The sequence below is a fragment of the Carassius gibelio genome, chromosome A23, assembly GCF_023724105.1.
Source record: "Carassius gibelio isolate Cgi1373 ecotype wild population from Czech Republic chromosome A23, carGib1.2-hapl.c, whole genome shotgun sequence".
In the NCBI taxonomy this organism is placed as follows: Eukaryota; Metazoa; Chordata; class Actinopteri; order Cypriniformes; family Cyprinidae; genus Carassius; species Carassius gibelio.
Window position 1 is genome coordinate 636658 of NC_068393.1, and position 24615 is coordinate 661272.

General features: G+C 45.5%; 1 protein-coding gene, 11 non-coding genes and 1 pseudogene across 12 annotated transcripts; all 13 read right to left on the reverse strand.

Moving 5' to 3' along the window:
• Positions 1-1053: 1053 nt before the first annotated feature.
• Positions 1054-1217, reverse strand: LOC127945372 (U1 spliceosomal RNA). Its single transcript, XR_008150707.1, has one exon. It is a non-coding gene; the product is annotated as a U1 spliceosomal RNA (small nuclear RNA).
• A 374-nt stretch (positions 1218-1591) lies between these two features.
• On the reverse strand, positions 1592-1782 carry LOC127945507 (U2 spliceosomal RNA). Its single transcript, XR_008150837.1, has one exon. It is a non-coding gene; the product is annotated as a U2 spliceosomal RNA (small nuclear RNA).
• Positions 1783-4269: 2487 nt separating this feature from the next.
• On the reverse strand, positions 4270-4433 carry LOC127945262 (U1 spliceosomal RNA). The gene has a single exon (XR_008150606.1). It is a non-coding gene; the product is annotated as a U1 spliceosomal RNA (small nuclear RNA).
• Positions 4434-4807: 374 nt separating this feature from the next.
• Positions 4808-4998, reverse strand: LOC127945508 (U2 spliceosomal RNA). Its single transcript, XR_008150838.1, has one exon. It is a non-coding gene; the product is annotated as a U2 spliceosomal RNA (small nuclear RNA).
• Positions 4999-7485: 2487 nt separating this feature from the next.
• On the reverse strand, positions 7486-7649 carry LOC127945263 (U1 spliceosomal RNA). The gene has a single exon (XR_008150607.1). It is a non-coding gene; the product is annotated as a U1 spliceosomal RNA (small nuclear RNA).
• Positions 7650-8023: 374 nt separating this feature from the next.
• On the reverse strand, positions 8024-8214 carry LOC127945509 (U2 spliceosomal RNA). The gene has a single exon (XR_008150839.1). It is a non-coding gene; the product is annotated as a U2 spliceosomal RNA (small nuclear RNA).
• A 2487-nt stretch (positions 8215-10701) lies between these two features.
• On the reverse strand, positions 10702-10865 carry LOC127945265 (U1 spliceosomal RNA). Its single transcript, XR_008150608.1, has one exon. It is a non-coding gene; the product is annotated as a U1 spliceosomal RNA (small nuclear RNA).
• A 374-nt stretch (positions 10866-11239) lies between these two features.
• LOC127945510 (U2 spliceosomal RNA) lies at positions 11240-11430 on the reverse strand. Its single transcript, XR_008150840.1, has one exon. It is a non-coding gene; the product is annotated as a U2 spliceosomal RNA (small nuclear RNA).
• Positions 11431-13917: 2487 nt separating this feature from the next.
• Positions 13918-14081, reverse strand: LOC127945266 (U1 spliceosomal RNA). Its single transcript, XR_008150609.1, has one exon. It is a non-coding gene; the product is annotated as a U1 spliceosomal RNA (small nuclear RNA).
• Positions 14082-14455: 374 nt separating this feature from the next.
• On the reverse strand, positions 14456-14646 carry LOC127945511 (U2 spliceosomal RNA). The gene has a single exon (XR_008150841.1). It is a non-coding gene; the product is annotated as a U2 spliceosomal RNA (small nuclear RNA).
• Positions 14647-17133: 2487 nt separating this feature from the next.
• LOC127945267 (U1 spliceosomal RNA) lies at positions 17134-17297 on the reverse strand. The gene has a single exon (XR_008150610.1). It is a non-coding gene; the product is annotated as a U1 spliceosomal RNA (small nuclear RNA).
• A 374-nt stretch (positions 17298-17671) lies between these two features.
• LOC127945590 (uncharacterized) lies at positions 17672-17849 on the reverse strand (annotated as a pseudogene).
• A 285-nt stretch (positions 17850-18134) lies between these two features.
• Positions 18135-23341, reverse strand: LOC127944871 (uncharacterized). The gene is made up of 3 exons (XM_052541213.1): positions 23184-23341; positions 21486-21617; positions 18135-19316 (listed from the first exon to the last, which is right to left on the reverse strand). The coding sequence occupies exons 2-3, from the start codon at positions 21605-21607 to the stop codon at positions 18251-18253; spliced, it is 1188 nt and encodes a 395-aa protein (XP_052397173.1). The 5' UTR covers positions 21608-21617; positions 23184-23341; the 3' UTR covers positions 18135-18250.
• Positions 23342-24615: the final 1274 nt, after the last annotated feature.

Here is a 24615-nt window from a genome sequence, read left to right on the forward strand (position 1 = left end):
AATTTCCATTCACCTTGGCGAGGGGACCTCAAAACGTGCTAAGGTGGCCTGTCCGAGGTGGCTCGAATGGCTATAACTCCAGGAAGGAGTGAGATCCCTTCACCCAAATCGGCACACCTGTGCAGGGGCTCAGTCCGAGGCCAGGTGAAAAGGGACGCGGCGACAGGCCACTAGGTGGCGCCGTAAGCTGAAAAATAGGGAAAATGTAATGTAAATGGACAATCAAACAAAGATGAAAACACCTGCAACACTGCGGGATGGTAGTACCCTCCCCTGTCTGCAACGTCACCGGGCCTTGTCCCGATCGGCCTGACGGTGGAACTGCAGCGACGGAAAGTACGGCATCGCTCGTAACTCCCAAACGGTTGGTCGCAGAGCCACGTGCCTTATGTCACCGGAATCCTTGGCTCGAGCCGAACGAGACGCAGGTCTCAGATTGGCCCGTCGCTCTGACGAAATTTTCGGGTATTTTGGATTTTGTCGAAAACCTTCTTTTGCAACCTGGCGCCAGGTATTTGGCCCAGTCCCACCCAAATCAGCACAGAAAGCTTCTCTGGAGTCTGACTGTCAATAATCATCCAAAAAAATAGGAAATTTCCATTCACCTTGGCGAGGGGACCTCAAAGCGTGCTAAGGTGGCGTGTCCGAGGTGGCTCGAATGGCTATAACTCCAGGAAGGAGTGAGATCCCTTCACCCAAATCGGCACACCTGTGCAGGGGCTCAGTCCGAGGCCAGGTGAAAAAGGGCGCGGCGACAGGCCACTAGGTGTCGCTGTAAGCGACAACAAAATTAATACGAATCGAAAAAAAGGACAACCAAACAACATGGAGACAGTTACAGCTAGGCTGCAGTCAGTCCAATCTACTTTCAAAGTAAGGTCTGCGCTATGTTCGAACTAAACTACCCACCAGGGTCCGATTTTTCAAGAGCGCAAGTGACTTTGTTTCACAGGCGCACAACACATATCTCGCATGTGACAGAACTCCCCATTCTGAAAGGAAAATAAATAAAAAACTGTAAAAACCTCTTCTGCTTTGTTTCACCAACAATTTCAGGGGAGAGCGCAAACGCAGTCCCCCACTACCATAAATTATGCAGTCGAGATTCCCGCATTTGGGGAATTCGCAGGGGTCAGCATGGCCGGAGTGCAATGGACAAGCCTCACCCTGGGTGAACCGCCTTCTTGATCATGGTGTCTCCCCTGCCAGGTAAGTATGAAGGCCCAGGCGGTCAGCCAGAGGTCTGATTTGCATCTCTACCATCCTCACCAACGGTTAGCCCTCCGCCCCCCCTCCGGGAAAGGAAGGACGGGTGCCTTCCGTTACTGGCCTGGAAACTGCCAAGCTCATGGGCCGGTGCTTCCCAACGCCAGTTTTAGATGACTCTCTTTAAACAAACACACCTGATTCGATGCGTCACCTCGTCTGTGAAAGACTTCAAGACCTCAGGTGGGTGCATCGTTAGTGGAAGAGTCCAAGACCCCAGGTGGACACATCAGGAAAAAAGTTTGCAATAAACCACAGCATCTGCAATGGCAGCTCTCATTCCTTGTTCTGCTATTCGACACAATAAATGGCAATCCCCAAAAAGGGAAAGCACACCGTTCCTGGAGACACTGCAATACCAGGCCGATGCATGGAGTGGACGGAGCAAGCCCCGGCTCCAGCTCCGTGATCTAAAAATCCATTTAATATGTAGTCCCCGGATGGGGGACGTATCAGATATTAAACTGATAAGAACAGATACTACACTTGATCTTAGCCAAAAGGCCGAGAAGCGATGCTGCTAAGACGCAGCAGGGAGGAAGCCGGACACGGCGATGCCCATCTCGGCTTTGGTAAGTTTTGGGAGACCTAAAAACGCTGGGGGATGGTACCCTGATAGCACACATACATCTAGGAGACGTCTATTTGACATATGAATTTACATCTGCAAGATGTAGTTTTAAGGCTGTTTGCTCATCTGCAATACGTCTATTGGACGTCTCCTTTTAGCAGTGTTTGGAAGGTTACTTTGGAAATGTAATAGGTTACAGATTACAAGTTACCCTGTTTAAAATGTTATAGTAGTATAACTTTTTCAATTACTTTATTAAAGTAATGTAACTAATTACTTTTGAGTACTTTTAGATTACTTTTCTAAATTTGTGAAAATGAAATAATAATAAATAAAAACATATACATCAACTCAAATACAGTTATCTAATAAGCATGTGTCATTCCTGTATAATAAACTCCTGAAACATTGGTGTTTTTTTAAACTGCTGTCTCTTTGTATATGATATGATAGGTAAAATGCATGACGTGACACAGAGCAGTTCTAGAAATGATGTTTATGTGCTCATGTACTCCTATATTGAGGCGGCAGAGGCTGACAACACTGCAAGCTTCAGTAGGCCTATTTGTATTAAATGAAACTGCATGTTTTTGCCATTAATTTACAGGAAGGGCGGACTGGGAAAAACAAAAAATTCTGTTAAAATTCTGGAAATTATTAGGGCGTATGTCTCAGAACAGTCAGTGCAATTTGGGAAAGAAATCAGTGAAATCTGTATGTGGATGTGTGTAAATATTCAAATGTAATTGCCTTTGTAATCGTTAAAAATTTCATAAGTAACTTTAATTTAATTACTAATTTTTTCTTCGTAACTGTAACTAATTACAGTTACATTCATTTTGTAATTAAATTACGTAATGCTGTTACATGTAACTAGTTACTCCCCAACACTGCCTTTTAGATGTCAGATAGATGTCAATTAGATGTCTTTTAGATGTTTATGATTTAGAAGGTATATAAAACTGACATCTGAAAGGCGTATGTCAGACGTTTGTAGATGGCAGATGCTTTCCAGATCAACATTTCTTTAACAGACATCTTGCAGACGTAAGTGTGCTATCTGGGTAGTACCCTCCCCTGTCTACAACGTCACCGGGCCTCGTCCCGATCGGCCTGACGGAAAGTACGGCATGGCTCGTAACTCCCAAACGGTTGGTCGCAGAGCCACGTGCCTTATGTCACCGGAATCCTTGGCTCGAGCCGAACGAGACGCAGGTCTCAGATTGGCCCGTCGCTCTGACGAAATTTTCGGGTATTTTGGATTTTGTCGAAAACCTTCTTTTGCAACCTGGCGCCAGGTATTTGGCCCAGTCCCACCCAAATCAGCACAGAAAGCTTCTCTGGAGTCTGAGTGTCAATAATCATCCAAAAATAGAGGAAATTTCCATTCACCTTGGCGAGGGGACCTCAAAACGTGCTAAGGTGGCCTGTCCGAGGTGGCTCGAATGGCTATAACTCCAGGAAGGAGTGAGATCCCTTCACCCAAATCGGCACACCTGTGCAGGGGCTCAGTCCGAGGCCAGGTGAAAAGGGACGCGGCGACAGGCCACTAGGTGGCGCCGTAAGCTGAAAAATAGGGAAAATGTAATGTAAATGGACAATCAAACAAAGATGAAAACACCTGCAACACTGCGGGATGGTAGTACCCTCCCCTGTCTGCAACGTCACCGGGCCTTGTCCCGATCGGCCTGACGGTGGAACTGCAGCGACGGAAAGTACGGCATCGCTCGTAACTCCCAAACGGTTGGTCGCAGAGCCACGTGCCTTATGTCACCGGAATCCTTGGCTCGAGCCGAACGAGACGCAGGTCTCAGATTGGCCCGTCGCTCTGACGAAATTTTCGGGTATTTTGGATTTTGTCGAAAACCTTCTTTTGCAACCTGGCGCCAGGTATTTGGCCCAGTCCCACCCAAATCAGCACAGAAAGCTTCTCTGGAGTCTGACTGTCAATAATCATCCAAAAAAATAGGAAATTTCCATTCACCTTGGCGAGGGGACCTCAAAGCGTGCTAAGGTGGCGTGTCCGAGGTGGCTCGAATGGCTATAACTCCAGGAAGGAGTGAGATCCCTTCACCCAAATCGGCACACCTGTGCAGGGGCTCAGTCCGAGGCCAGGTGAAAAAGGGCGCGGCGACAGGCCACTAGGTGTCGCTGTAAGCGACAACAAAATTAATACGAATCGAAAAAAAGGACAACCAAACAACATGGAGACAGTTACAGCTAGGCTGCAGTCAGTCCAATCTACTTTCAAAGTAAGGTCTGCGCTATGTTCGAACTAAACTACCCACCAGGGTCCGATTTTTCAAGAGCGCAAGTGACTTTGTTTCACAGGCGCACAACACATATCTCGCATGTGACAGAACTCCCCATTCTGAAAGGAAAATAAATAAAAAACTGTAAAAACCTCTTCTGCTTTGTTTCACCAACAATTTCAGGGGAGAGCGCGAACGCAGTCCCCCACTACCATAAATTATGCAGTCGAGATTCCCGCATTTGGGGAATTCGCAGGGGTCAGCATGGCCGGAGTGCAATGGACAAGCCTCGCCCTGGGTGAACCGCCTTCTTGATCATGGTGTCTCCCCTGCCAGGTAAGTATGAAGGCCCAGGCGGTCAGCCAGAGGTCTGATTTGCATCTCTACCATCCTCACCAACGGTTAGCCCTCCGCCCCCCCTCCGGGAAAGGAAGGACGGGTGCCTTCCGTTACTGGCCTGGAAACTGCCAAGCTCATGGGCCGGTGCTTCCCAACGCCAGTTTTAGATGACTCTCTTTAAACAAACACACCTGATTCGATGCGTCACCTCGTCTGTGAAAGACTTCAAGACCTCAGGTGGGTGCATCGTTAGTGGAAGAGTCCAAGACCCCAGGTGGACACATCAGGAAAAAAGTTTGCAATAAACCACAGCATCTGCAATGGCAGCTCTCATTCCTTGTTCTGCTATTCGACACAATAAATGGCAATCCCCAAAAAGGGAAAGCACACCGTTCCTGGAGACACTGCAATACCAGGCCGATGCATGGAGTGGACGGAGCAAGCCCCGGCTCCAGCTCCGTGATCTAAAAATCCATTTAATATGTAGTCCCCGGATGGGGGACGTATCAGATATTAAACTGATAAGAACAGATACTACACTTGATCTTAGCCAAAAGGCCGAGAAGCGATGCTGCTAAGACGCAGCAGGGAGGAAGCCGGACACGGCGATGCCCATCTCGGCTTTGGTAAGTTTTGGGAGACCTAAAAACGCTGGGGGATGGTACCCTGATAGCACACATACATCTAGGAGACGTCTATTTGACATATGAATTTACATCTGCAAGATGTAGTTTTAAGGCTGTTTGCTCATCTGCAATACGTCTATTGGACGTCTCCTTTTAGCAGTGTTTGGAAGGTTACTTTGGAAATGTAATAGGTTACAGATTACAAGTTACCCTGTTTAAAATGTTATAGTAGTATAACTTTTTCAATTACTTTATTAAAGTAATGTAACTAATTACTTTTGAGTACTTTTAGATTACTTTTCTAAATTTGTGAAAATGAAATAATAATAAATAAAAACATATACATCAACTCAAATACAGTTATCTAATAAGCATGTGTCATTCCTGTATAATAAACTCCTGAAACATTGGTGTTTTTTTAAACTGCTGTCTCTTTGTATATGATATGATAGGTAAAATGCATGACGTGACACAGAGCAGTTCTAGAAATGATGTTTATGTGCTCATGTACTCCTATATTGAGGCGGCAGAGGCTGACAACACTGCAAGCTTCAGTAGGCCTATTTGTATTAAATGAAACTGCATGTTTTTGCCATTAATTTACAGGAAGGGCGGACTGGGAAAAACAAAAAATTCTGTTAAAATTCTGGAAATTATTAGGGCGTATGTCTCAGAACAGTCAGTGCAATTTGGGAAAGAAATCAGTGAAATCTGTATGTGGATGTGTGTAAATATTCAAATGTAATTGCCTTTGTAATCGTTAAAAATTTCATAAGTAACTTTAATTTAATTACTAATTTTTTCTTCGTAACTGTAACTAATTACAGTTACATTCATTTTGTAATTAAATTACGTAATGCTGTTACATGTAACTAGTTACTCCCCAACACTGCCTTTTAGATGTCAGATAGATGTCAATTAGATGTCTTTTAGATGTTTATGATTTAGAAGGTATATAAAACTGACATCTGAAAGGCGTATGTCAGACGTTTGTAGATGGCAGATGCTTTCCAGATCAACATTTCTTTAACAGACATCTTGCAGACGTAAGTGTGCTATCTGGGTAGTACCCTCCCCTGTCTACAACGTCACCGGGCCTCGTCCCGATCGGCCTGACGGAAAGTACGGCATGGCTCGTAACTCCCAAACGGTTGGTCGCAGAGCCACGTGCCTTATGTCACCGGAATCCTTGGCTCGAGCCGAACGAGACGCAGGTCTCAGATTGGCCCGTCGCTCTGACGAAATTTTCGGGTATTTTGGATTTTGTCGAAAACCTTCTTTTGCAACCTGGCGCCAGGTATTTGGCCCAGTCCCACCCAAATCAGCACAGAAAGCTTCTCTGGAGTCTGAGTGTCAATAATCATCCAAAAATAGAGGAAATTTCCATTCACCTTGGCGAGGGGACCTCAAAACGTGCTAAGGTGGCCTGTCCGAGGTGGCTCGAATGGCTATAACTCCAGGAAGGAGTGAGATCCCTTCACCCAAATCGGCACACCTGTGCAGGGGCTCAGTCCGAGGCCAGGTGAAAAGGGACGCGGCGACAGGCCACTAGGTGGCGCCGTAAGCTGAAAAATAGGGAAAATGTAATGTAAATGGACAATCAAACAAAGATGAAAACACCTGCAACACTGCGGGATGGTAGTACCCTCCCCTGTCTGCAACGTCACCGGGCCTTGTCCCGATCGGCCTGACGGTGGAACTGCAGCGACGGAAAGTACGGCATCGCTCGTAACTCCCAAACGGTTGGTCGCAGAGCCACGTGCCTTATGTCACCGGAATCCTTGGCTCGAGCCGAACGAGACGCAGGTCTCAGATTGGCCCGTCGCTCTGACGAAATTTTCGGGTATTTTGGATTTTGTCGAAAACCTTCTTTTGCAACCTGGCGCCAGGTATTTGGCCCAGTCCCACCCAAATCAGCACAGAAAGCTTCTCTGGAGTCTGACTGTCAATAATCATCCAAAAAAATAGGAAATTTCCATTCACCTTGGCGAGGGGACCTCAAAGCGTGCTAAGGTGGCGTGTCCGAGGTGGCTCGAATGGCTATAACTCCAGGAAGGAGTGAGATCCCTTCACCCAAATCGGCACACCTGTGCAGGGGCTCAGTCCGAGGCCAGGTGAAAAAGGGCGCGGCGACAGGCCACTAGGTGTCGCTGTAAGCGACAACAAAATTAATACGAATCGAAAAAAAGGACAACCAAACAACATGGAGACAGTTACAGCTAGGCTGCAGTCAGTCCAATCTACTTTCAAAGTAAGGTCTGCGCTATGTTCGAACTAAACTACCCACCAGGGTCCGATTTTTCAAGAGCGCAAGTGACTTTGTTTCACAGGCGCACAACACATATCTCGCATGTGACAGAACTCCCCATTCTGAAAGGAAAATAAATAAAAAACTGTAAAAACCTCTTCTGCTTTGTTTCACCAACAATTTCAGGGGAGAGCGCGAACGCAGTCCCCCACTACCATAAATTATGCAGTCGAGATTCCCGCATTTGGGGAATTCGCAGGGGTCAGCATGGCCGGAGTGCAATGGACAAGCCTCGCCCTGGGTGAACCGCCTTCTTGATCATGGTGTCTCCCCTGCCAGGTAAGTATGAAGGCCCAGGCGGTCAGCCAGAGGTCTGATTTGCATCTCTACCATCCTCACCAACGGTTAGCCCTCCGCCCCCCCTCCGGGAAAGGAAGGACGGGTGCCTTCCGTTACTGGCCTGGAAACTGCCAAGCTCATGGGCCGGTGCTTCCCAACGCCAGTTTTAGATGACTCTCTTTAAACAAACACACCTGATTCGATGCGTCACCTCGTCTGTGAAAGACTTCAAGACCTCAGGTGGGTGCATCGTTAGTGGAAGAGTCCAAGACCCCAGGTGGACACATCAGGAAAAAAGTTTGCAATAAACCACAGCATCTGCAATGGCAGCTCTCATTCCTTGTTCTGCTATTCGACACAATAAATGGCAATCCCCAAAAAGGGAAAGCACACCGTTCCTGGAGACACTGCAATACCAGGCCGATGCATGGAGTGGACGGAGCAAGCCCCGGCTCCAGCTCCGTGATCTAAAAATCCATTTAATATGTAGTCCCCGGATGGGGGACGTATCAGATATTAAACTGATAAGAACAGATACTACACTTGATCTTAGCCAAAAGGCCGAGAAGCGATGCTGCTAAGACGCAGCAGGGAGGAAGCCGGACACGGCGATGCCCATCTCGGCTTTGGTAAGTTTTGGGAGACCTAAAAACGCTGGGGGATGGTACCCTGATAGCACACATACATCTAGGAGACGTCTATTTGACATATGAATTTACATCTGCAAGATGTAGTTTTAAGGCTGTTTGCTCATCTGCAATACGTCTATTGGACGTCTCCTTTTAGCAGTGTTTGGAAGGTTACTTTGGAAATGTAATAGGTTACAGATTACAAGTTACCCTGTTTAAAATGTTATAGTAGTATAACTTTTTCAATTACTTTATTAAAGTAATGTAACTAATTACTTTTGAGTACTTTTAGATTACTTTTCTAAATTTGTGAAAATGAAATAATAATAAATAAAAACATATACATCAACTCAAATACAGTTATCTAATAAGCATGTGTCATTCCTGTATAATAAACTCCTGAAACATTGGTGTTTTTTTAAACTGCTGTCTCTTTGTATATGATATGATAGGTAAAATGCATGACGTGACACAGAGCAGTTCTAGAAATGATGTTTATGTGCTCATGTACTCCTATATTGAGGCGGCAGAGGCTGACAACACTGCAAGCTTCAGTAGGCCTATTTGTATTAAATGAAACTGCATGTTTTTGCCATTAATTTACAGGAAGGGCGGACTGGGAAAAACAAAAAATTCTGTTAAAATTCTGGAAATTATTAGGGCGTATGTCTCAGAACAGTCAGTGCAATTTGGGAAAGAAATCAGTGAAATCTGTATGTGGATGTGTGTAAATATTCAAATGTAATTGCCTTTGTAATCGTTAAAAATTTCATAAGTAACTTTAATTTAATTACTAATTTTTTCTTCGTAACTGTAACTAATTACAGTTACATTCATTTTGTAATTAAATTACGTAATGCTGTTACATGTAACTAGTTACTCCCCAACACTGCCTTTTAGATGTCAGATAGATGTCAATTAGATGTCTTTTAGATGTTTATGATTTAGAAGGTATATAAAACTGACATCTGAAAGGCGTATGTCAGACGTTTGTAGATGGCAGATGCTTTCCAGATCAACATTTCTTTAACAGACATCTTGCAGACGTAAGTGTGCTATCTGGGTAGTACCCTCCCCTGTCTACAACGTCACCGGGCCTCGTCCCGATCGGCCTGACGGAAAGTACGGCATGGCTCGTAACTCCCAAACGGTTGGTCGCAGAGCCACGTGCCTTATGTCACCGGAATCCTTGGCTCGAGCCGAACGAGACGCAGGTCTCAGATTGGCCCGTCGCTCTGACGAAATTTTCGGGTATTTTGGATTTTGTCGAAAACCTTCTTTTGCAACCTGGCGCCAGGTATTTGGCCCAGTCCCACCCAAATCAGCACAGAAAGCTTCTCTGGAGTCTGAGTGTCAATAATCATCCAAAAATAGAGGAAATTTCCATTCACCTTGGCGAGGGGACCTCAAAACGTGCTAAGGTGGCGTGTCCGAGGTGGCTCGAATGGCTATAACTCCAGGAAGGAGTGAGATCCCTTCACCCAAATCGGCACACCTGTGCAGGGGCTCAGTCCGAGGCCAGGTGAAAAGGGACGCGGCGACAGGCCACTAGGTGGCGCCGTAAGCTGAAAAATAGGGAAAATGTAATGTAAATGGACAATCAAACAAAGATGAAAACACCTGCAACACTGCGGGATGGTAGTACCCTCCCCTGTCTGCAACGTCACCGGGCCTTGTCCCGATCGGCCTGACGGTGGAACTGCAGCGACGGAAAGTACGGCATGGCTCGTAACTCCCAAACGGTTGGTCGCAGAGCCACGTGCCTTATGTCACCGGAATCCTTGGCTCGAGCCGAACGAGACGCAGGTCTCAGATTGGCCCGTCGCTCTGACGAAATTTTCGGGTATTTTGGATTTTGTCGAAAACCTTCTTTTGCAACCTGGCGCCAGGTATTTGGCCCAGTCCCACCCAAATCAGCACAGAAAGCTTCTCTGGAGTCTGACTGTCAATAATCATCCAAAAAAATAGGAAATTTCCATTCACCTTGGCGAGGGGACCTCAAAGCGTGCTAAGGTGGCGTGTCCGAGGTGGCTCGAATGGCTATAACTCCAGGAAGGAGTGAGATCCCTTCACCCAAATCGGCACACCTGTGCAGGGGCTCAGTCCGAGGCCAGGTGAAAAAGGGCGCGGCGACAGGCCACTAGGTGTCGCTGTAAGCGACAACAAAATTAATACGAATCGAAAAAAAGGACAACCAAACAACATGGAGACAGTTACAGCTAGGCTGCAGTCAGTCCAATCTACTTTCAAAGTAAGGTCTGCGCTATGTTCGAACTAAACTACCCACCAGGGTCCGATTTTTCAAGAGCGCAAGTGACTTTGTTTCACAGGCGCACAACACATATCTCGCATGTGACAGAACTCCCCATTCTGAAAGGAAAATAAATAAAAAACTGTAAAAACCTCTTCTGCTTTGTTTCACCAACAATTTCAGGGGAGAGCGCGAACGCAGTCCCCCACTACCATAAATTATGCAGTCGAGATTCCCGCATTTGGGGAATTCGCAGGGGTCAGCATGGCCGGAGTGCAATGGACAAGCCTCGCCCTGGGTGAACCGCCTTCTTGATCATGGTGTCTCCCCTGCCAGGTAAGTATGAAGGCCCAGGCGGTCAGCCAGAGGTCTGATTTGCATCTCTACCATCCTCACCAACGGTTAGCCCTCCGCCCCCCCTCCGGGAAAGGAAGGACGGGTGCCTTCCGTTACTGGCCTGGAAACTGCCAAGCTCATGGGCCGGTGCTTCCCAACGCCAGTTTTAGATGACTCTCTTTAAACAAACACACCTGATTCGATGCGTCACCTCGTCTGTGAAAGACTTCAAGACCTCAGGTGGGTGCATCGTTAGTGGAAGAGTCCAAGACCCCAGGTGGACACATCAGGAAAAAAGTTTGCAATAAACCACAGCATCTGCAATGGCAGCTCTCATTCCTTGTTCTGCTATTCGACACAATAAATGGCAATCCCCAAAAAGGGAAAGCACACCGTTCCTGGAGACACTGCAATACCAGGCCGATGCATGGAGTGGACGGAGCAAGCCCCGGCTCCAGCTCCGTGATCTAAAAATCCATTTAATATGTAGTCCCCGGATGGGGGACGTATCAGATATTAAACTGATAAGAACAGATACTACACTTGATCTTAGCCAAAAGGCCGAGAAGCGATGCTGCTAAGACGCAGCAGGGAGGAAGCCGGACACGGCGATGCCCATCTCGGCTTTGGTAAGTTTTGGGAGACCTAAAAACGCTGGGGGATGGTACCCTGATAGCACACATACATCTAGGAGACGTCTATTTGACATATGAATTTACATCTGCAAGATGTAGTTTTAAGGCTGTTTGCTCATCTGCAATACGTCTATTGGACGTCTCCTTTTAGCAGTGTTTGGAAGGTTACTTTGGAAATGTAATAGGTTACAGATTACAAGTTACCCTGTTTAAAATGTTATAGTAGTATAACTTTTTCAATTACTTTATTAAAGTAATGTAACTAATTACTTTTGAGTACTTTTAGATTACTTTTCTAAATTTGTGAAAATGAAATAATAATAAATAAAAACATATACATCAACTCAAATACAGTTATCTAATAAGCATGTGTCATTCCTGTATAATAAACTCCTGAAACATTGGTGTTTTTTTAAACTGCTGTCTCTTTGTATATGATATGATAGGTAAAATGCATGACGTGACACAGAGCAGTTCTAGAAATGATGTTTATGTGCTCATGTACTCCTATATTGAGGCGGCAGAGGCTGACAACACTGCAAGCTTCAGTAGGCCTATTTGTATTAAATGAAACTGCATGTTTTTGCCATTAATTTACAGGAAGGGCGGACTGGGAAAAACAAAAAATTCTGTTAAAATTCTGGAAATTATTAGGGCGTATGTCTCAGAACAGTCAGTGCAATTTGGGAAAGAAATCAGTGAAATCTGTATGTGGATGTGTGTAAATATTCAAATGTAATTGCCTTTGTAATCGTTAAAAATTTCATAAGTAACTTTAATTTAATTACTAATTTTTTCTTCGTAACTGTAACTAATTACAGTTACATTCATTTTGTAATTAAATTACGTAATGCTGTTACATGTAACTAGTTACTCCCCAACACTGCCTTTTAGATGTCAGATAGATGTCAATTAGATGTCTTTTAGATGTTTATGATTTAGAAGGTATATAAAACTGACATCTGAAAGGCGTATGTCAGACGTTTGTAGATGGCAGATGCTTTCCAGATCAACATTTCTTTAACAGACATCTTGCAGACGTAAGTGTGCTATCTGGGTAGTACCCTCCCCTGTCTACAACGTCACCGGGCCTCGTCCCGATCGGCCTGACGGAAAGTACGGCATGGCTCGTAACTCCCAAACGGTTGGTCGCAGAGCCACGTGCCTTATGTCACCGGAATCCTTGGCTCGAGCCGAACGAGACGCAGGTCTCAGATTGGCCCGTCGCTCTGACGAAATTTTCGGGTATTTTGGATTTTGTCGAAAACCTTCTTTTGCAACCTGGCGCCAGGTATTTGGCCCAGTCCCACCCAAATCAGCACAGAAAGCTTCTCTGGAGTCTGAGTGTCAATAATCATCCAAAAATAGAGGAAATTTCCATTCACCTTGGCGAGGGGACCTCAAAACGTGCTAAGGTGGCGTGTCCGAGGTGGCTCGAATGGCTATAACTCCAGGAAGGAGTGAGATCCCTTCACCCAAATCGGCACACCTGTGCAGGGGCTCAGTCCGAGGCCAGGTGAAAAGGGACGCGGCGACAGGCCACTAGGTGGCGCCGTAAGCTGAAAAATAGGGAAAATGTAATGTAAATGGACAATCAAACAAAGATGAAAACACCTGCAACACTGCGGGATGGTAGTACCCTCCCCTGTCTGCAACGTCACCGGGCCTTGTCCCGATCGGCCTGACGGTGGAACTGCAGCGACGGAAAGTACGGCATGGCTCGTAACTCCCAAACGGTTGGTCGCAGAGCCACGTGCCTTATGTCACCGGAATCCTTGGCTCGAGCCGAACGAGACGCAGGTCTCAGATTGGCCCGTCGCTCTGACGAAATTTTCGGGTATTTTGGATTTTGTCGAAAACCTTCTTTTGCAACCTGGCGCCAGGTATTTGGCCCAGTCCCACCCAAATCAGCACAGAAAGCTTCTCTGGAGTCTGACTGTCAATAATCATCCAAAAAAATAGGAAATTTCCATTCACCTTGGCGAGGGGACCTCAAAGCGTGCTAAGGTGGCGTGTCCGAGGTGGCTCGAATGGCTATAACTCCAGGAAGGAGTGAGATCCCTTCACCCAAATCGGCACACCTGTGCAGGGGCTCAGTCCGAGGCCAGGTGAAAAAGGGCGCGGCGACAGGCCACTAGGTGTCGCTGTAAGCGACAACAAAATTAATACGAATCGAAAAAAAGGACAACCAAACAACATGGAGACAGTTACAGCTAGGCTGCAGTCAGTCCAATCTACTTTCAAAGTAAGGTCTGCGCTATGTTCGAACTAAACTACCCACCAGGGTCCGATTTTTCAAGAGCGCAAGTGACTTTGTTTCACAGGCGCACAACACATATCTCGCATGTGACAGAACTCCCCATTCTGAAAGGAAAATAAATAAAAAACTGTAAAAACCTCTTCTGCTTTGTTTCACCAACAATTTCAGGGGAGAGCGCGAACGCAGTCCCCCACTACCATAAATTATGCAGTCGAGATTCCCGCATTTGGGGAATTCGCAGGGGTCAGCATGGCCGGAGTGCAATGGACAAGCCTCGCCCTGGGTGAACCGCCTTCTTGATCATGGTGTCTCCCCTGCCAGGTAAGTATGAAGGCCCAGGCGGTCAGCCAGAGGTCTGATTTGCATCTCTACCATCCTCACCAACGGTTAGCACTCCGCCCCCCCTCCGGGAAAGGAAGGACGGGTGCCTTCCGTTACTGGCCTGGAAACTGCCAAGCTCATGGGCCGGTGCTTCCCAACGCCAGTTTTAGATGACTCTCTTTAAACAAACACACCTGATTCGATGCGTCACCTCGTCTGTGAAAGACTTCAAGACCTCAGGTGGGTGCATCGTTAGTGGAAGAGTCCAAGACCCCAGGTGGACACATCAGGAAAAAAGTTTGCAATAAACCACAGCATCTGCAATGGCAGCTCTCATTCCTTGTTCTGCTATTCGACACAATAAATGGCAATCCCCAAAAAGGGAAAGCACACCGTTCCTGGAGACACTGCAATACCAGGCCGATGCATGGAGTGGACGGAGCAAGCCCCGGCTCCAGCTCCGTGATCTAAAAATCCATTTAATATGTAGTCCCCGGATGGGGGACGTATCAGATATTAAACTGATAAGAACAGATACTACACTTGATCTTAGCCAAAAGGCCGAGAAGCGATGCTGCTAAGACGCAGCAGGGAGGAAGCCCGACACGGCGATGCCCATCTCGGCTTTGGTAAGTTTTGGGAGACCTAAAAACGCTGGGGGATGGTACCCTGATAGCACACATACATCTAGGAGACGTCTATTTGACATATGAATTTACATCTGCAAGATGTAGTTTTAAGGCTGTTTGCTCATCTGCAATACGTCTATTGGACGTCTCCTTTTAGCAGTGTTTGGAAGGTTACTTTGGAAATGTAATAGGTTACAGATTACAAGTTACCCTGTTTAAAATGTTATAGTAGTATAACTTTTTCAATTACTTTATTAAAGTAATGTAACTAATTACTTTTGAGTACTTTTAGATTACTTTTCTAAATTTGTGAAAATGAAATAATAATAAATAAAAACATATACATCAACTCAAATACAGTTATCTAATAAGCATGTGTCATTCCTGTATAATAAACTCCTGAAACATTGGTGTTTTTTTAAACTGCTGTCTCTTTGTATATGATATGATAGGTAAAATGCATGACGTGACACAGAGCAGTTCTAGAAATGATGTTTATGTGCTCATGTACTCCTATATTGAGGCGGCAGAGGCTGACAACACTGCAAGCTTCAGTAGGCCTATTTGTATTAAATGAAACTGCATGTTTTTGCCATTAATTTACAGGAAGGGCGGACTGGGAAAAACAAAAAATTCTGTTAAAATTCTGGAAATTATTAGGGCGTATGTCTCAGAACAGTCAGTGCAATTTGGGAAAGAAATCAGTGAAATCTGTATGTGGATGTGTGTAAATATTCAAATGTAATTGCCTTTGTAATCGTTAAAAATTTCATAAGTAACTTTAATTTAATTACTAATTTTTTCTTCGTAACTGTAACTAATTACAGTTACATTCATTTTGTAATTAAATTACGTAATGCTGTTACATGTAACTAGTTACTCCCCAACACTGCCTTTTAGATGTCAGATAGATGTCAATTAGATGTCTTTTAGATGTTTATGATTTAGAAGGTATATAAAACTGACATCTGAAAGGCGTATGTCAGACGTTTGTAGATGGCAGATGCTTTCCAGATCAACATTTCTTTAACAGACATCTTGCAGACGTAAGTGTGCTATCTGGGTAGTACCCTCCCCTGTCTACAACGTCACCGGGCCTCGTCCCGATCGGCCTGACGGAAAGTACGGCATGGCTCGTAACTCCCAAACGGTTGGTCGCAGAGCCACGTGCCTTATGTCACCGGAATCCTTGGCTCGAGCCGAACGAGACGCAGGTCTCAGATTGGCCCGTCGCTCTGACGAAATTTTCGGGTATTTTGGATTTTGTCGAAAACCTTCTTTTGCAACCTGGCGCCAGGTATTTGGCCCAGTCCCACCCAAATCAGCACAGAAAGCTTCTCTGGAGTCTGAGTGTCAATAATCATCCAAAAATAGAGGAAATTTCCATTCACCTTGGCGAGGGGACCTCAAAACGTGCTAAGGTGGCGTGTCCGAGGTGGCTCGAATGGCTATAACTCCAGGAAGGAGTGAGATCCCTTCACCCAAATCGGCACACCTGTGCAGGGGCTCAGTCCGAGGCCAGGTGAAAAGGGACGCGGCGACAGGCCACTAGGTGGCGCCGTAAGCTGAAAAATAGGGAAAATGTAATGTAAATGGACAATCAAACAAAGATGAAAACACCTGCAACACTGCGGGATGGTAGTACCCTCCCCTGTCTGCAACGTCACCGGGCCTTGTCCCGATCGGCCTGACGGTGGAACTGCAGCGACGGAAAGTACGGCATGGCTCGTAACTCCCAAACGGTTGGTCGCAGAGCCACGTGCCTTATGTCACCGGAATCCTTGGCTCGAGCCGAACGAGACGCAGGTCTCAGATTGGCCCGTCGCTCTGACGAAATTTTCGGGTATTTTGGATTTTGTCGAAAACCTTCTTTTGCAACCTGGCGCCAGGTATTTGGCCCAGTCCCACCCAAATCAGCACAGAAAGCTTCTCTGGAGTCTGACTGTCAATAATCATCCAAAAAAATAGGAAATTTCCATTCACCTTGGCGAGGGGACCTCAAAGCGTGCTAAGGTGGCGTGTCCGAGGTGGCTCGAATGGCTATAACTCCAGGAAGGAGTGAGATCCCTTCACCCAAATCGGCACACCTGTGCAGGGGCTCAGTCCGAGGCCAGGTGAAAAAGGGCGCGGCGACAGGCCACTAGGTGTCGCTGTAAGCGACAACAAAATTAATACGAATCGAAAAAAAGGACAACCAAACAACATGGAGACAGTTACAGCTAGGCTGCAGTCAGTCCAATCTACTTTCAAAGTAAGGTCTGCGCTATGTTCGAACTAAACTACCCACCAGGGTCCGATTTTTCAAGAGCGCAAGTGACTTTGTTTCACAGGCGCACAACACATATCTCGCATGTGACAGAACTCCCCATTCTGAAAGGAAAATAAATAAAAAACTGTAAAAACCTCTTCTGCTTTGTTTCACCAACAATTTCAGGGGAGAGCGCGAACGCAGTCCCCCACTACCATAAATTATGCAGTCGAGATTCCCGCATTTGGGGAATTCGCAGGGGTCAGCATGGCCGGAGTGCAATGGACAAGCCTCGCCCTGGGTGAACCGCCTTCTTGATCATGGTGTCTCCCCTGCCAGGTAAGTATGAAGGCCCAGGCGGTCAGCCAGAGGTCTGATTTGCATCTCTACCATCCTCACCAACGGTTAGCCCTCCGCCCCCCCTCCGGGAAAGGAAGGACGGGTGCCTTCCGTTACTGGCCTGGAAACTGCCAAGCTCATGGGCCGGTGCTTCCCAACGCCAGTTTTAGATGACTCTCTTTAAACAAACACACCTGATTCGATGCGTCACCTCGTCTGTGAAAGACTTCAAGACCTCAGGTGGGTGCATCGTTAGTGGAAGAGTCCAAGACCCCAGGTGGACACATCAGGAAAAAAGTTTGCAATAAACCACAGCATCTGCAATGGCAGCTCTCATTCCTTGTTCTGCTATTCGACACAATAAATGGCAATCCCCAAAAAGGGAAAGCACACCGTTCCTGGAGACACTGCAATACCAGGCCGATGCATGGAGTGGACGGAGCAAGCCCCGGCTCCAGCTCCGTGATCTAAAAATCCATTTAATATGTAGTCCCCGGATGGGGGACGTATCAGATATTAAACTGATAAGAACAGATTTTTCTTTCTTTCGAAAAAGTTTTATTGTCACCATTTACATTTTTTCCATTTGCATTTTTTCTTTTTCACACAACATTTTCTTTTTAATCACACATTAAAACAAGCAATATAATATATAATAAATACACATGGTAAAATGAAATAAACAATCATTTTTAAAAAGCATTTGATTAAAACCACAGTGTTTTGCTTGTTTTTAAAAGTCCATTATTGAGGTGTGTTTAAAAGGTGCGGTCAGTTCCAAAGTAAAACACAAATTTTAAAAAAAGCAAACAAGCCTCGTATATATGTTAATAAAACCTCTTTCATAATAAAACAATAAAAAAACACCAATTAAAAATCATCTGTTGTGCAAGACCGGGGGTGAGTCCTTATCAAGTGGGTCATCACCCCACTCTCCAGAACAGGGACATGAGATGCTACTTTATGGACTCAGCGGAGATCCCCTCTCCTCCGGCCCGCTGGCCCGCTGTTCCCGTAGCCAGAGTGGTGAGGGTGCATCTACGGGCGGCCAGGGTCGGTGCCTGCCGGGACCCTCTCCGTGCGACCCCGGCCCCCCCCGTCCGAATATCGTCGTCCGGTACCCCTGCAGCATTGATGTTACCTTTAGCTCGCATGCATGGAGGGTTACCGTAACGCGCTTCCCCACCAGCAGGTTTCTGGTGGCCCAGATGGCATCCTTGATGACGTTGAGGGTGAGCCAGAGCGAGGTAAATTTCTGTGCCGTCAAGTCCTTCAAGCCCCGGCCCACCCCAAGGATGGCGAGCTGGTACCCGAACTGGGCCCCACCCGCTGGTAGGCACGGGAAATACAGGGGGCCGGTCTTGGCCCACAGGTCCCGCGCAGTGCTGCACTCCCAGAGCAGGTGGTGGACGGTCTCCGGAGAATTGCAGCCGGACCGCGGGCAGATGGGGTTTTTGGCCATGCCTCTGGAGTGCATAACCGCCCTGACCGGGAGGATCTCATGAGCCACCATCCACGATAAGTCCTTGTGCCTGTTCTGGAGAGCGGGGTGAGCCGCGTTCCGCCAAACCTGTTTGGCCTCACTTGGTGTGAGGCCCGGAACTGGACTCACCGGTTCCCGGTCCTGCACAACAGAGATGAGAGACTTGTGTTGAGTTAAAATGGTGACATCTTCACTCTCTAAAAGGTATTTCTTTAAAAACTTTTTTATAAAACTGTACTCTTTGGGCAAGTTAAAAGACACTGGGGTTTTCAAGTCCACTGGTAAAATTTTCAGTGTTCGTAGGTAAGACCCCATCCAAAATCGCGCCATTGCAGCCGTCTTGTTTTCTTTGGATGGGGTCGTGGCATAACTAATGTGCAGGGCGGTGAAGCGGCTGCCTAAAAACAGGTGGGGGTCTGGGAGGCCTTTTCCACCGTTCTCCGGCCTTTTCTTGATGGTCTCCCTCTTCAGGCGCTCCCACTTGGACCCCCACAGGAAGTAAAACACCGCCCTCTCCAGTTTCCCCAGGAACCACCGAGGGGGGCTAAAAACAGAACAGACAAGTAAAATCAGAGGTAAAATCACAGATTTAAAAATTAAAACCTTGCCTTCCATCGTCATCTGTCTTAGTCCCCAAAACCCCAGTCTTTTCCTAACTTTCCCTAACAAGTCAGTCCAGTTTTCCCGTCCACCCCCGTCTTTATCAAATTTAACGCCTAAAATCTTAAAATCGTTGTCTTTAAAAACCAAATCAAGTCCTCCTGTGTCCACGTCTCCCCACGGCCCGAAGAGCTGGGCCTCGGACTTGTTTCTATTGAGTTTGGCGCCCGAGGCCCGACCGTACCAGTCAGTCAAGTCCAGTGCTCTTCGTATTGATAAAACGTCTGTGGCTAAAAGAGTTACGTCGTCCATATATAAAACACAGGTCGCCGTCAGTCCCCCCGTCCCAGGAACGTCCAGTCCTTTGATCCATTTGTCCCTTCTCAAGATCTGTGCCAGTGGCTCGATGCAAGCCACATACAGAAGAGGAGATAAAGGACATCCCTGACGGACACCACTGTGTATGTTCACAGCTTTGGAAAGATGCCCATTTATTAGAATTTTGCTGACTATTCCCTTGTACAGCAGTCCCACCCAGGCTATAAACCTCTTTGGAAACCCCATTTTCTCCAGAACCTGGAAGAGGTACTGGTGCGAGACTCGATCAAATGCTTTTTCAAAATCTAAATTTAGGACTACTAGCCGAATATTTCTGTCTCTCGCGTAACAGATGGCGTCTCTAATCAGCACTAGGTTGTCTGTTATCTTTCTTCCGGGCACAGAACAAGCTTGATCCGGGTGAATCACGTCCTCTAAAACAGTTGACATGCGTGTTGCTAAAACTTTGCTAAAAAGTTTATAATCGAAATTTAAAAGTGTTATGGGTCTCCAGTTTTTTAAGTCAGTCCGGTCACCTTTTTTGTGAAGTAAAGAAACTATCCCTATTCTAAAACTGTCTGGAAGTCTGTCGAGGGTCTCAAACTCTTTAAAAACTGTCAAAAGCTCTTGTCCTAAAATGTCCCGAAATGTTAGATAAAACTCCAGGGGAAGTCCATCCACTCCTGGGGACTTCCCCTTTTTAAAACCTCCAAGAGCTTTTTGGGTTTCTAAAATGTTCAAATCTTGGGCTAAAATCTCATTTTGACAGTCGACCCTTTTCTCAACAAAATTTAAAACTTCTTTTACGGTGTCTGAGTGTACCTTTTTAAAACTATATAAAGCCCCATAAAATTTTTCCACATCCTCTAAAATCTCTTTTGTTGTGTTAACCTCCCTATCCCCTGTTTTAACCCTGGTTAACCCCCCACCCCTTGTTATTATTTTCTTAAAAAAATATCTGGTACACTTTTCCCCTTCTTCAATTTCTCTCTCTTTGCTTCTTAAAAGGACCCCTTTACTTTCTATATTGGCTAAAACTGACATTTCCTTTTTTACATCCTGGATTTCATTGTTAAAATCAAAACCATTATTTAAAAGATTAAAATACCTTTGTAGTCTTTTTTGCAACCCCAACATGCATTTCTTTTCCCTTCTCTTCTTTTCTTTCCCTATCTTTCTAAAAAACTGTCTCGTCCGGTCCTTTACCATCTCCCACCACTGTGCACGTGTATCATAAAAGTCTTGGAGGGTCTGCCATTGGCTGAACTGTTCCCTATATTCTAAAATTACATTCTTGTCTTCCAACAGGGAACAGTTCAGCTTCCACAGCCCTCCCCCTACCGTCACACCCATGGGCAGTGAAAGGGTGCAAGACAGCATCATGTGATCAGAGAAAAAAAGGGGGGTTAATGTAGCATCGGTTGGCGGGCAGTCCCTTGTAAACACGTAGTCGATTCGAGAGGCTTTGGTACCATCACCACTGAACCAGGTGAAGCCCTCCTCTCTTTGATGCAAAATTTTAAAACAGTCGACTAAATTAAAATCTCTGACTAAACCCTGCAATAAAACCGACGTTTTGTCCACTCTAAAATCCTCCCCTACCCTTTTCCTGTCTGTTTTAGATAAAACACAATTAAAATCCCCTGCTACCATTAGGGGAGCCCTACCTAGCATGTGGGGTTGCAAGTCTTCTAAAAGCTCATATCTTTCGTTCTTTTCCGTAAAACCATATACATTAAGAACATTAAAATCCCTGTCTAAAAAGGTCAGATTTACTAAAAGTGCCCGGCCTTGCCTCACCACAGTGCTGCCCTTCACCAAGATGTTAGGATTATTAATTAAAACCGCAACTCCGTCGTTTTTGTTAAAATTTGATCCGCTCCATATGGAGGCTCCTGCGGACCATAGCTCTTCCATTTTTGTGTACCTAGTTAAAAAGGGCAGAGAACACTCTTGTAATAAAAACAAATCTGACTTAAAAGATTTTAAAAAGGACAAAATACTCTGTGCTCTAATGGTGGACCTCACACTTCTGACATTGATAGTAGAGATGGTGAGGGCCATGAGCAGTAGGGTTAAAAAGGTATGAGGCATTTAAAACAGAAGACAAGAAAAAGACTACAAAAATATGATTAAAATCATGTTACATCTTGTAGCATTTGTCTTTCCTTTTCCCCAGATGAGCTGAGGTCTGGAGGGCAAATGCCTGTCGCTTCAGAGGCCACAGAGGGAACCTCTTGTGGCTCCTTTGGCGATGATGCTGTTAGCTTAATGTGCAAAAAGGAAACCTCATTTGGGGACTCTAGGGGCCACATGCGCTCCAGATCTACCGAATCGGAACTATCGAGCTTATATGCTGCCCTAGATTTTTTCTCCTCCATTACAATCAGAGGAGACCCCGCAGGTCTTTTTTGCACCTGAGCATTAGGGAGTGAACACTCTGTCTCACTCCCGGTGGATTCTTCCACCCCATCCGAAACTGTTACCAGTGATTCTTCCTCACTTTCCTTTCCTTCCATTACCATTTCCTGTTCCGTTGCCTCCGCCCCTGTGGCCGCCCCACTTCCTCCTTCCTGCCCAATCCCTGAGGCCGGCTGGGAATTTGAAATTCCCGCCAAAACCTCAGGGACCGCCTCCTCTCTCCTTTGTTCCTTCGTTTGTTGCCCATGTGGGGCGGCCATTTTTAGCTTGTTGGCAAAACTTTTAGGGCAGTCTCTGTAGAGATGGTTTGTTTCTCCACAAAGATTGCACCGTCTGCCATTGGTACAGTCATCAAAACTGTGACCAATTTCTCTACACTTCCCACAGATTAACTCTTGGCATGCTTCAGATAAATGACCAAACCTTCCACACTTTCTGCAGAGTTTGGGCATTCCTTGATAATGTATGTAGCCTCTGTTCTCTCCGAGCACAATCATGGAAGGCAGATGCTTCAGGCCCTGGTAGCCCCCAGCGTCTTCCCATTGTTTAATGGGAATTCGCCAGGAGCATGTCCAAATGCCATCTTCATCTAACACTTTGACAGGCTGGCCTCGAACAGTGCAAAATCTACCCAACCAAACACAAATATCATCTCCAGTCACGGTTTCATTGAACATCCTGACAATCACAGTTTTAAGTGTGTTATCAGAAAGTTTCTCAACAGTGAACATGGAAAACTGGGCTTTAACTGATTCAAACCTTTGCCAAAAGTCACTAAGTAGGGAAGCGGTTTTAAAACTAACATCAAATCCTTTGTTCAAGGGCAGAGTCATCAAACAATTCAGGTCGTCACATTTAAAAGCTAAGGTCTTTTGGATCAGCTTCCTGGAAAAGTCCATACGGGACATTCCCAGGAGCTTCCCCTCACCCTGCCTGAATAAAAAACGCACGCTGTGGTGCCTCCGCACGCCGGCACGGGCAGCCGACATGATAGAGGCACCAACAGCCTAAAAACTTAAAACAACAATAAATACAACAATAAATAACAAAATAAATAATTAAAAGACCTTACCTTAAAACTTGTTGGAGCCCGAAGCAGCAGAGTTCAATATACCTCCCGAAGTTGTGTGACTCAAGATATGAAGGGATCTCGAGTCAGGAAACCTCCAAGAGGCGATCGCAGTCTCAACCGTCCGACAAGATACTTGATCTTAGCCAAAAGGCCGAGAAGCGATGCTGCTAAGATGCAGCAGGGAGGAAGCCGGACACGGCGATGCCCATCTCGGCTTTGGTAAGTTTTGGGAGACCTAAAAACGCTGGGGGATGGTACCCTGATAGCACACATACATCTAGGAGACGTCTATTTGACATATGAATTTACATCTGCAAGATGTAGTTTTAAGGCTGTTTGCTCATCTGCAATACGTCTATTGGACGTCTCCTTTTAGCAGTGTTTGGAAGGTTACTTTGGAAATGTAATAGGTTACAGATTACAAGTTACCCTGTTTAAAATGTTATAGTAGTATAACTTTTTCAATTACTTTATTAAAGTAATGTAACTAATTACTTTTGAGTACTTTTAGATTACTTTTCTAAATTTGTGAAAATGAAATAATAATAAATAAAAACATATACATCAACTCAAATACAGTTATCTAATAAGCATGTGTCATTCCTGTATAATAAACTCCTGAAACATTGGTGTTTTTTTAAACTGCTGTCTCTTTGTATATGATATGATAGGTAAAATGCATGACGTGACACAGAGCAGTTCTAGAAATGATGTTTATGTGCTCATGTACTCCTATATTGAGGCGGCAGAGGCTGACAACACTGCAAGCTTCAGTAGGCCTATTTGTATTAAATGAAACTGCATGTTTTTGCCATTAATTTACAGGAAGGGCGGACTGGGAAAAACAAAAAATTCTGTTAAAATTCTGGAAATTATTAGGGCGTATGTCTCAGAACAGTCAGTGCAATTTGGGAAAGAAATCAGTGAAATCTGTATGTGGATGTGTGTAAATATTCAAATGTAATTGCCTTTGTAATCGTTAAAAATTTCATAAGTAACTTTAATTTAATTAATAATTTTTTCTTCGTAACTGTAACTAATTACAGTTACATTCATTTTGTAATTAAATTACGTAATGCTGTTACATGTAACTAGTTACTCCCCAACACTGCCTTTTAGATGTCAGATAGATGTCAATTAGATGTCTTTTAGATGTTTATGATTTAGAAGGTATATAAAACTGACATCTGAAAGGCGTATGTCAGACGTTTGTAGATGGCAGATGCTTTCCAGATCAACATTTCTTTAACAGACATCTTGCAGACGTAAGTGTGCTATCTGGGTAGTACCCTCCCCTGTCTACAACGTCACCGGGCCTCGTCCCGATCGGCCTGACGGAAAGTACGGCATGGCTCGTAACTCCCAAACGGTTGGTCGCAGAGCCACGTGCCTTATGTCACCGGAATCCTTGGCTCGAGCCGAACGAGACGCA

Excerpts from the sequence above, each read along its gene's own strand:
- LOC127944871 (XM_052541213.1), bottom strand. The coding sequence starts at position 21,607 with ATGGAAGAGCTATGGTCCGCAGGAGCCTCCATATGGAGCGGATCAAAT. Across the intron at positions 19,317-21,485 it reads AAGGGCAGCACTGTGGTGAG|CCCCCCTCGGTGGTTCCTGG; the intron begins GCAAGGCCGGGC and ends TTCTGTTTTTAG.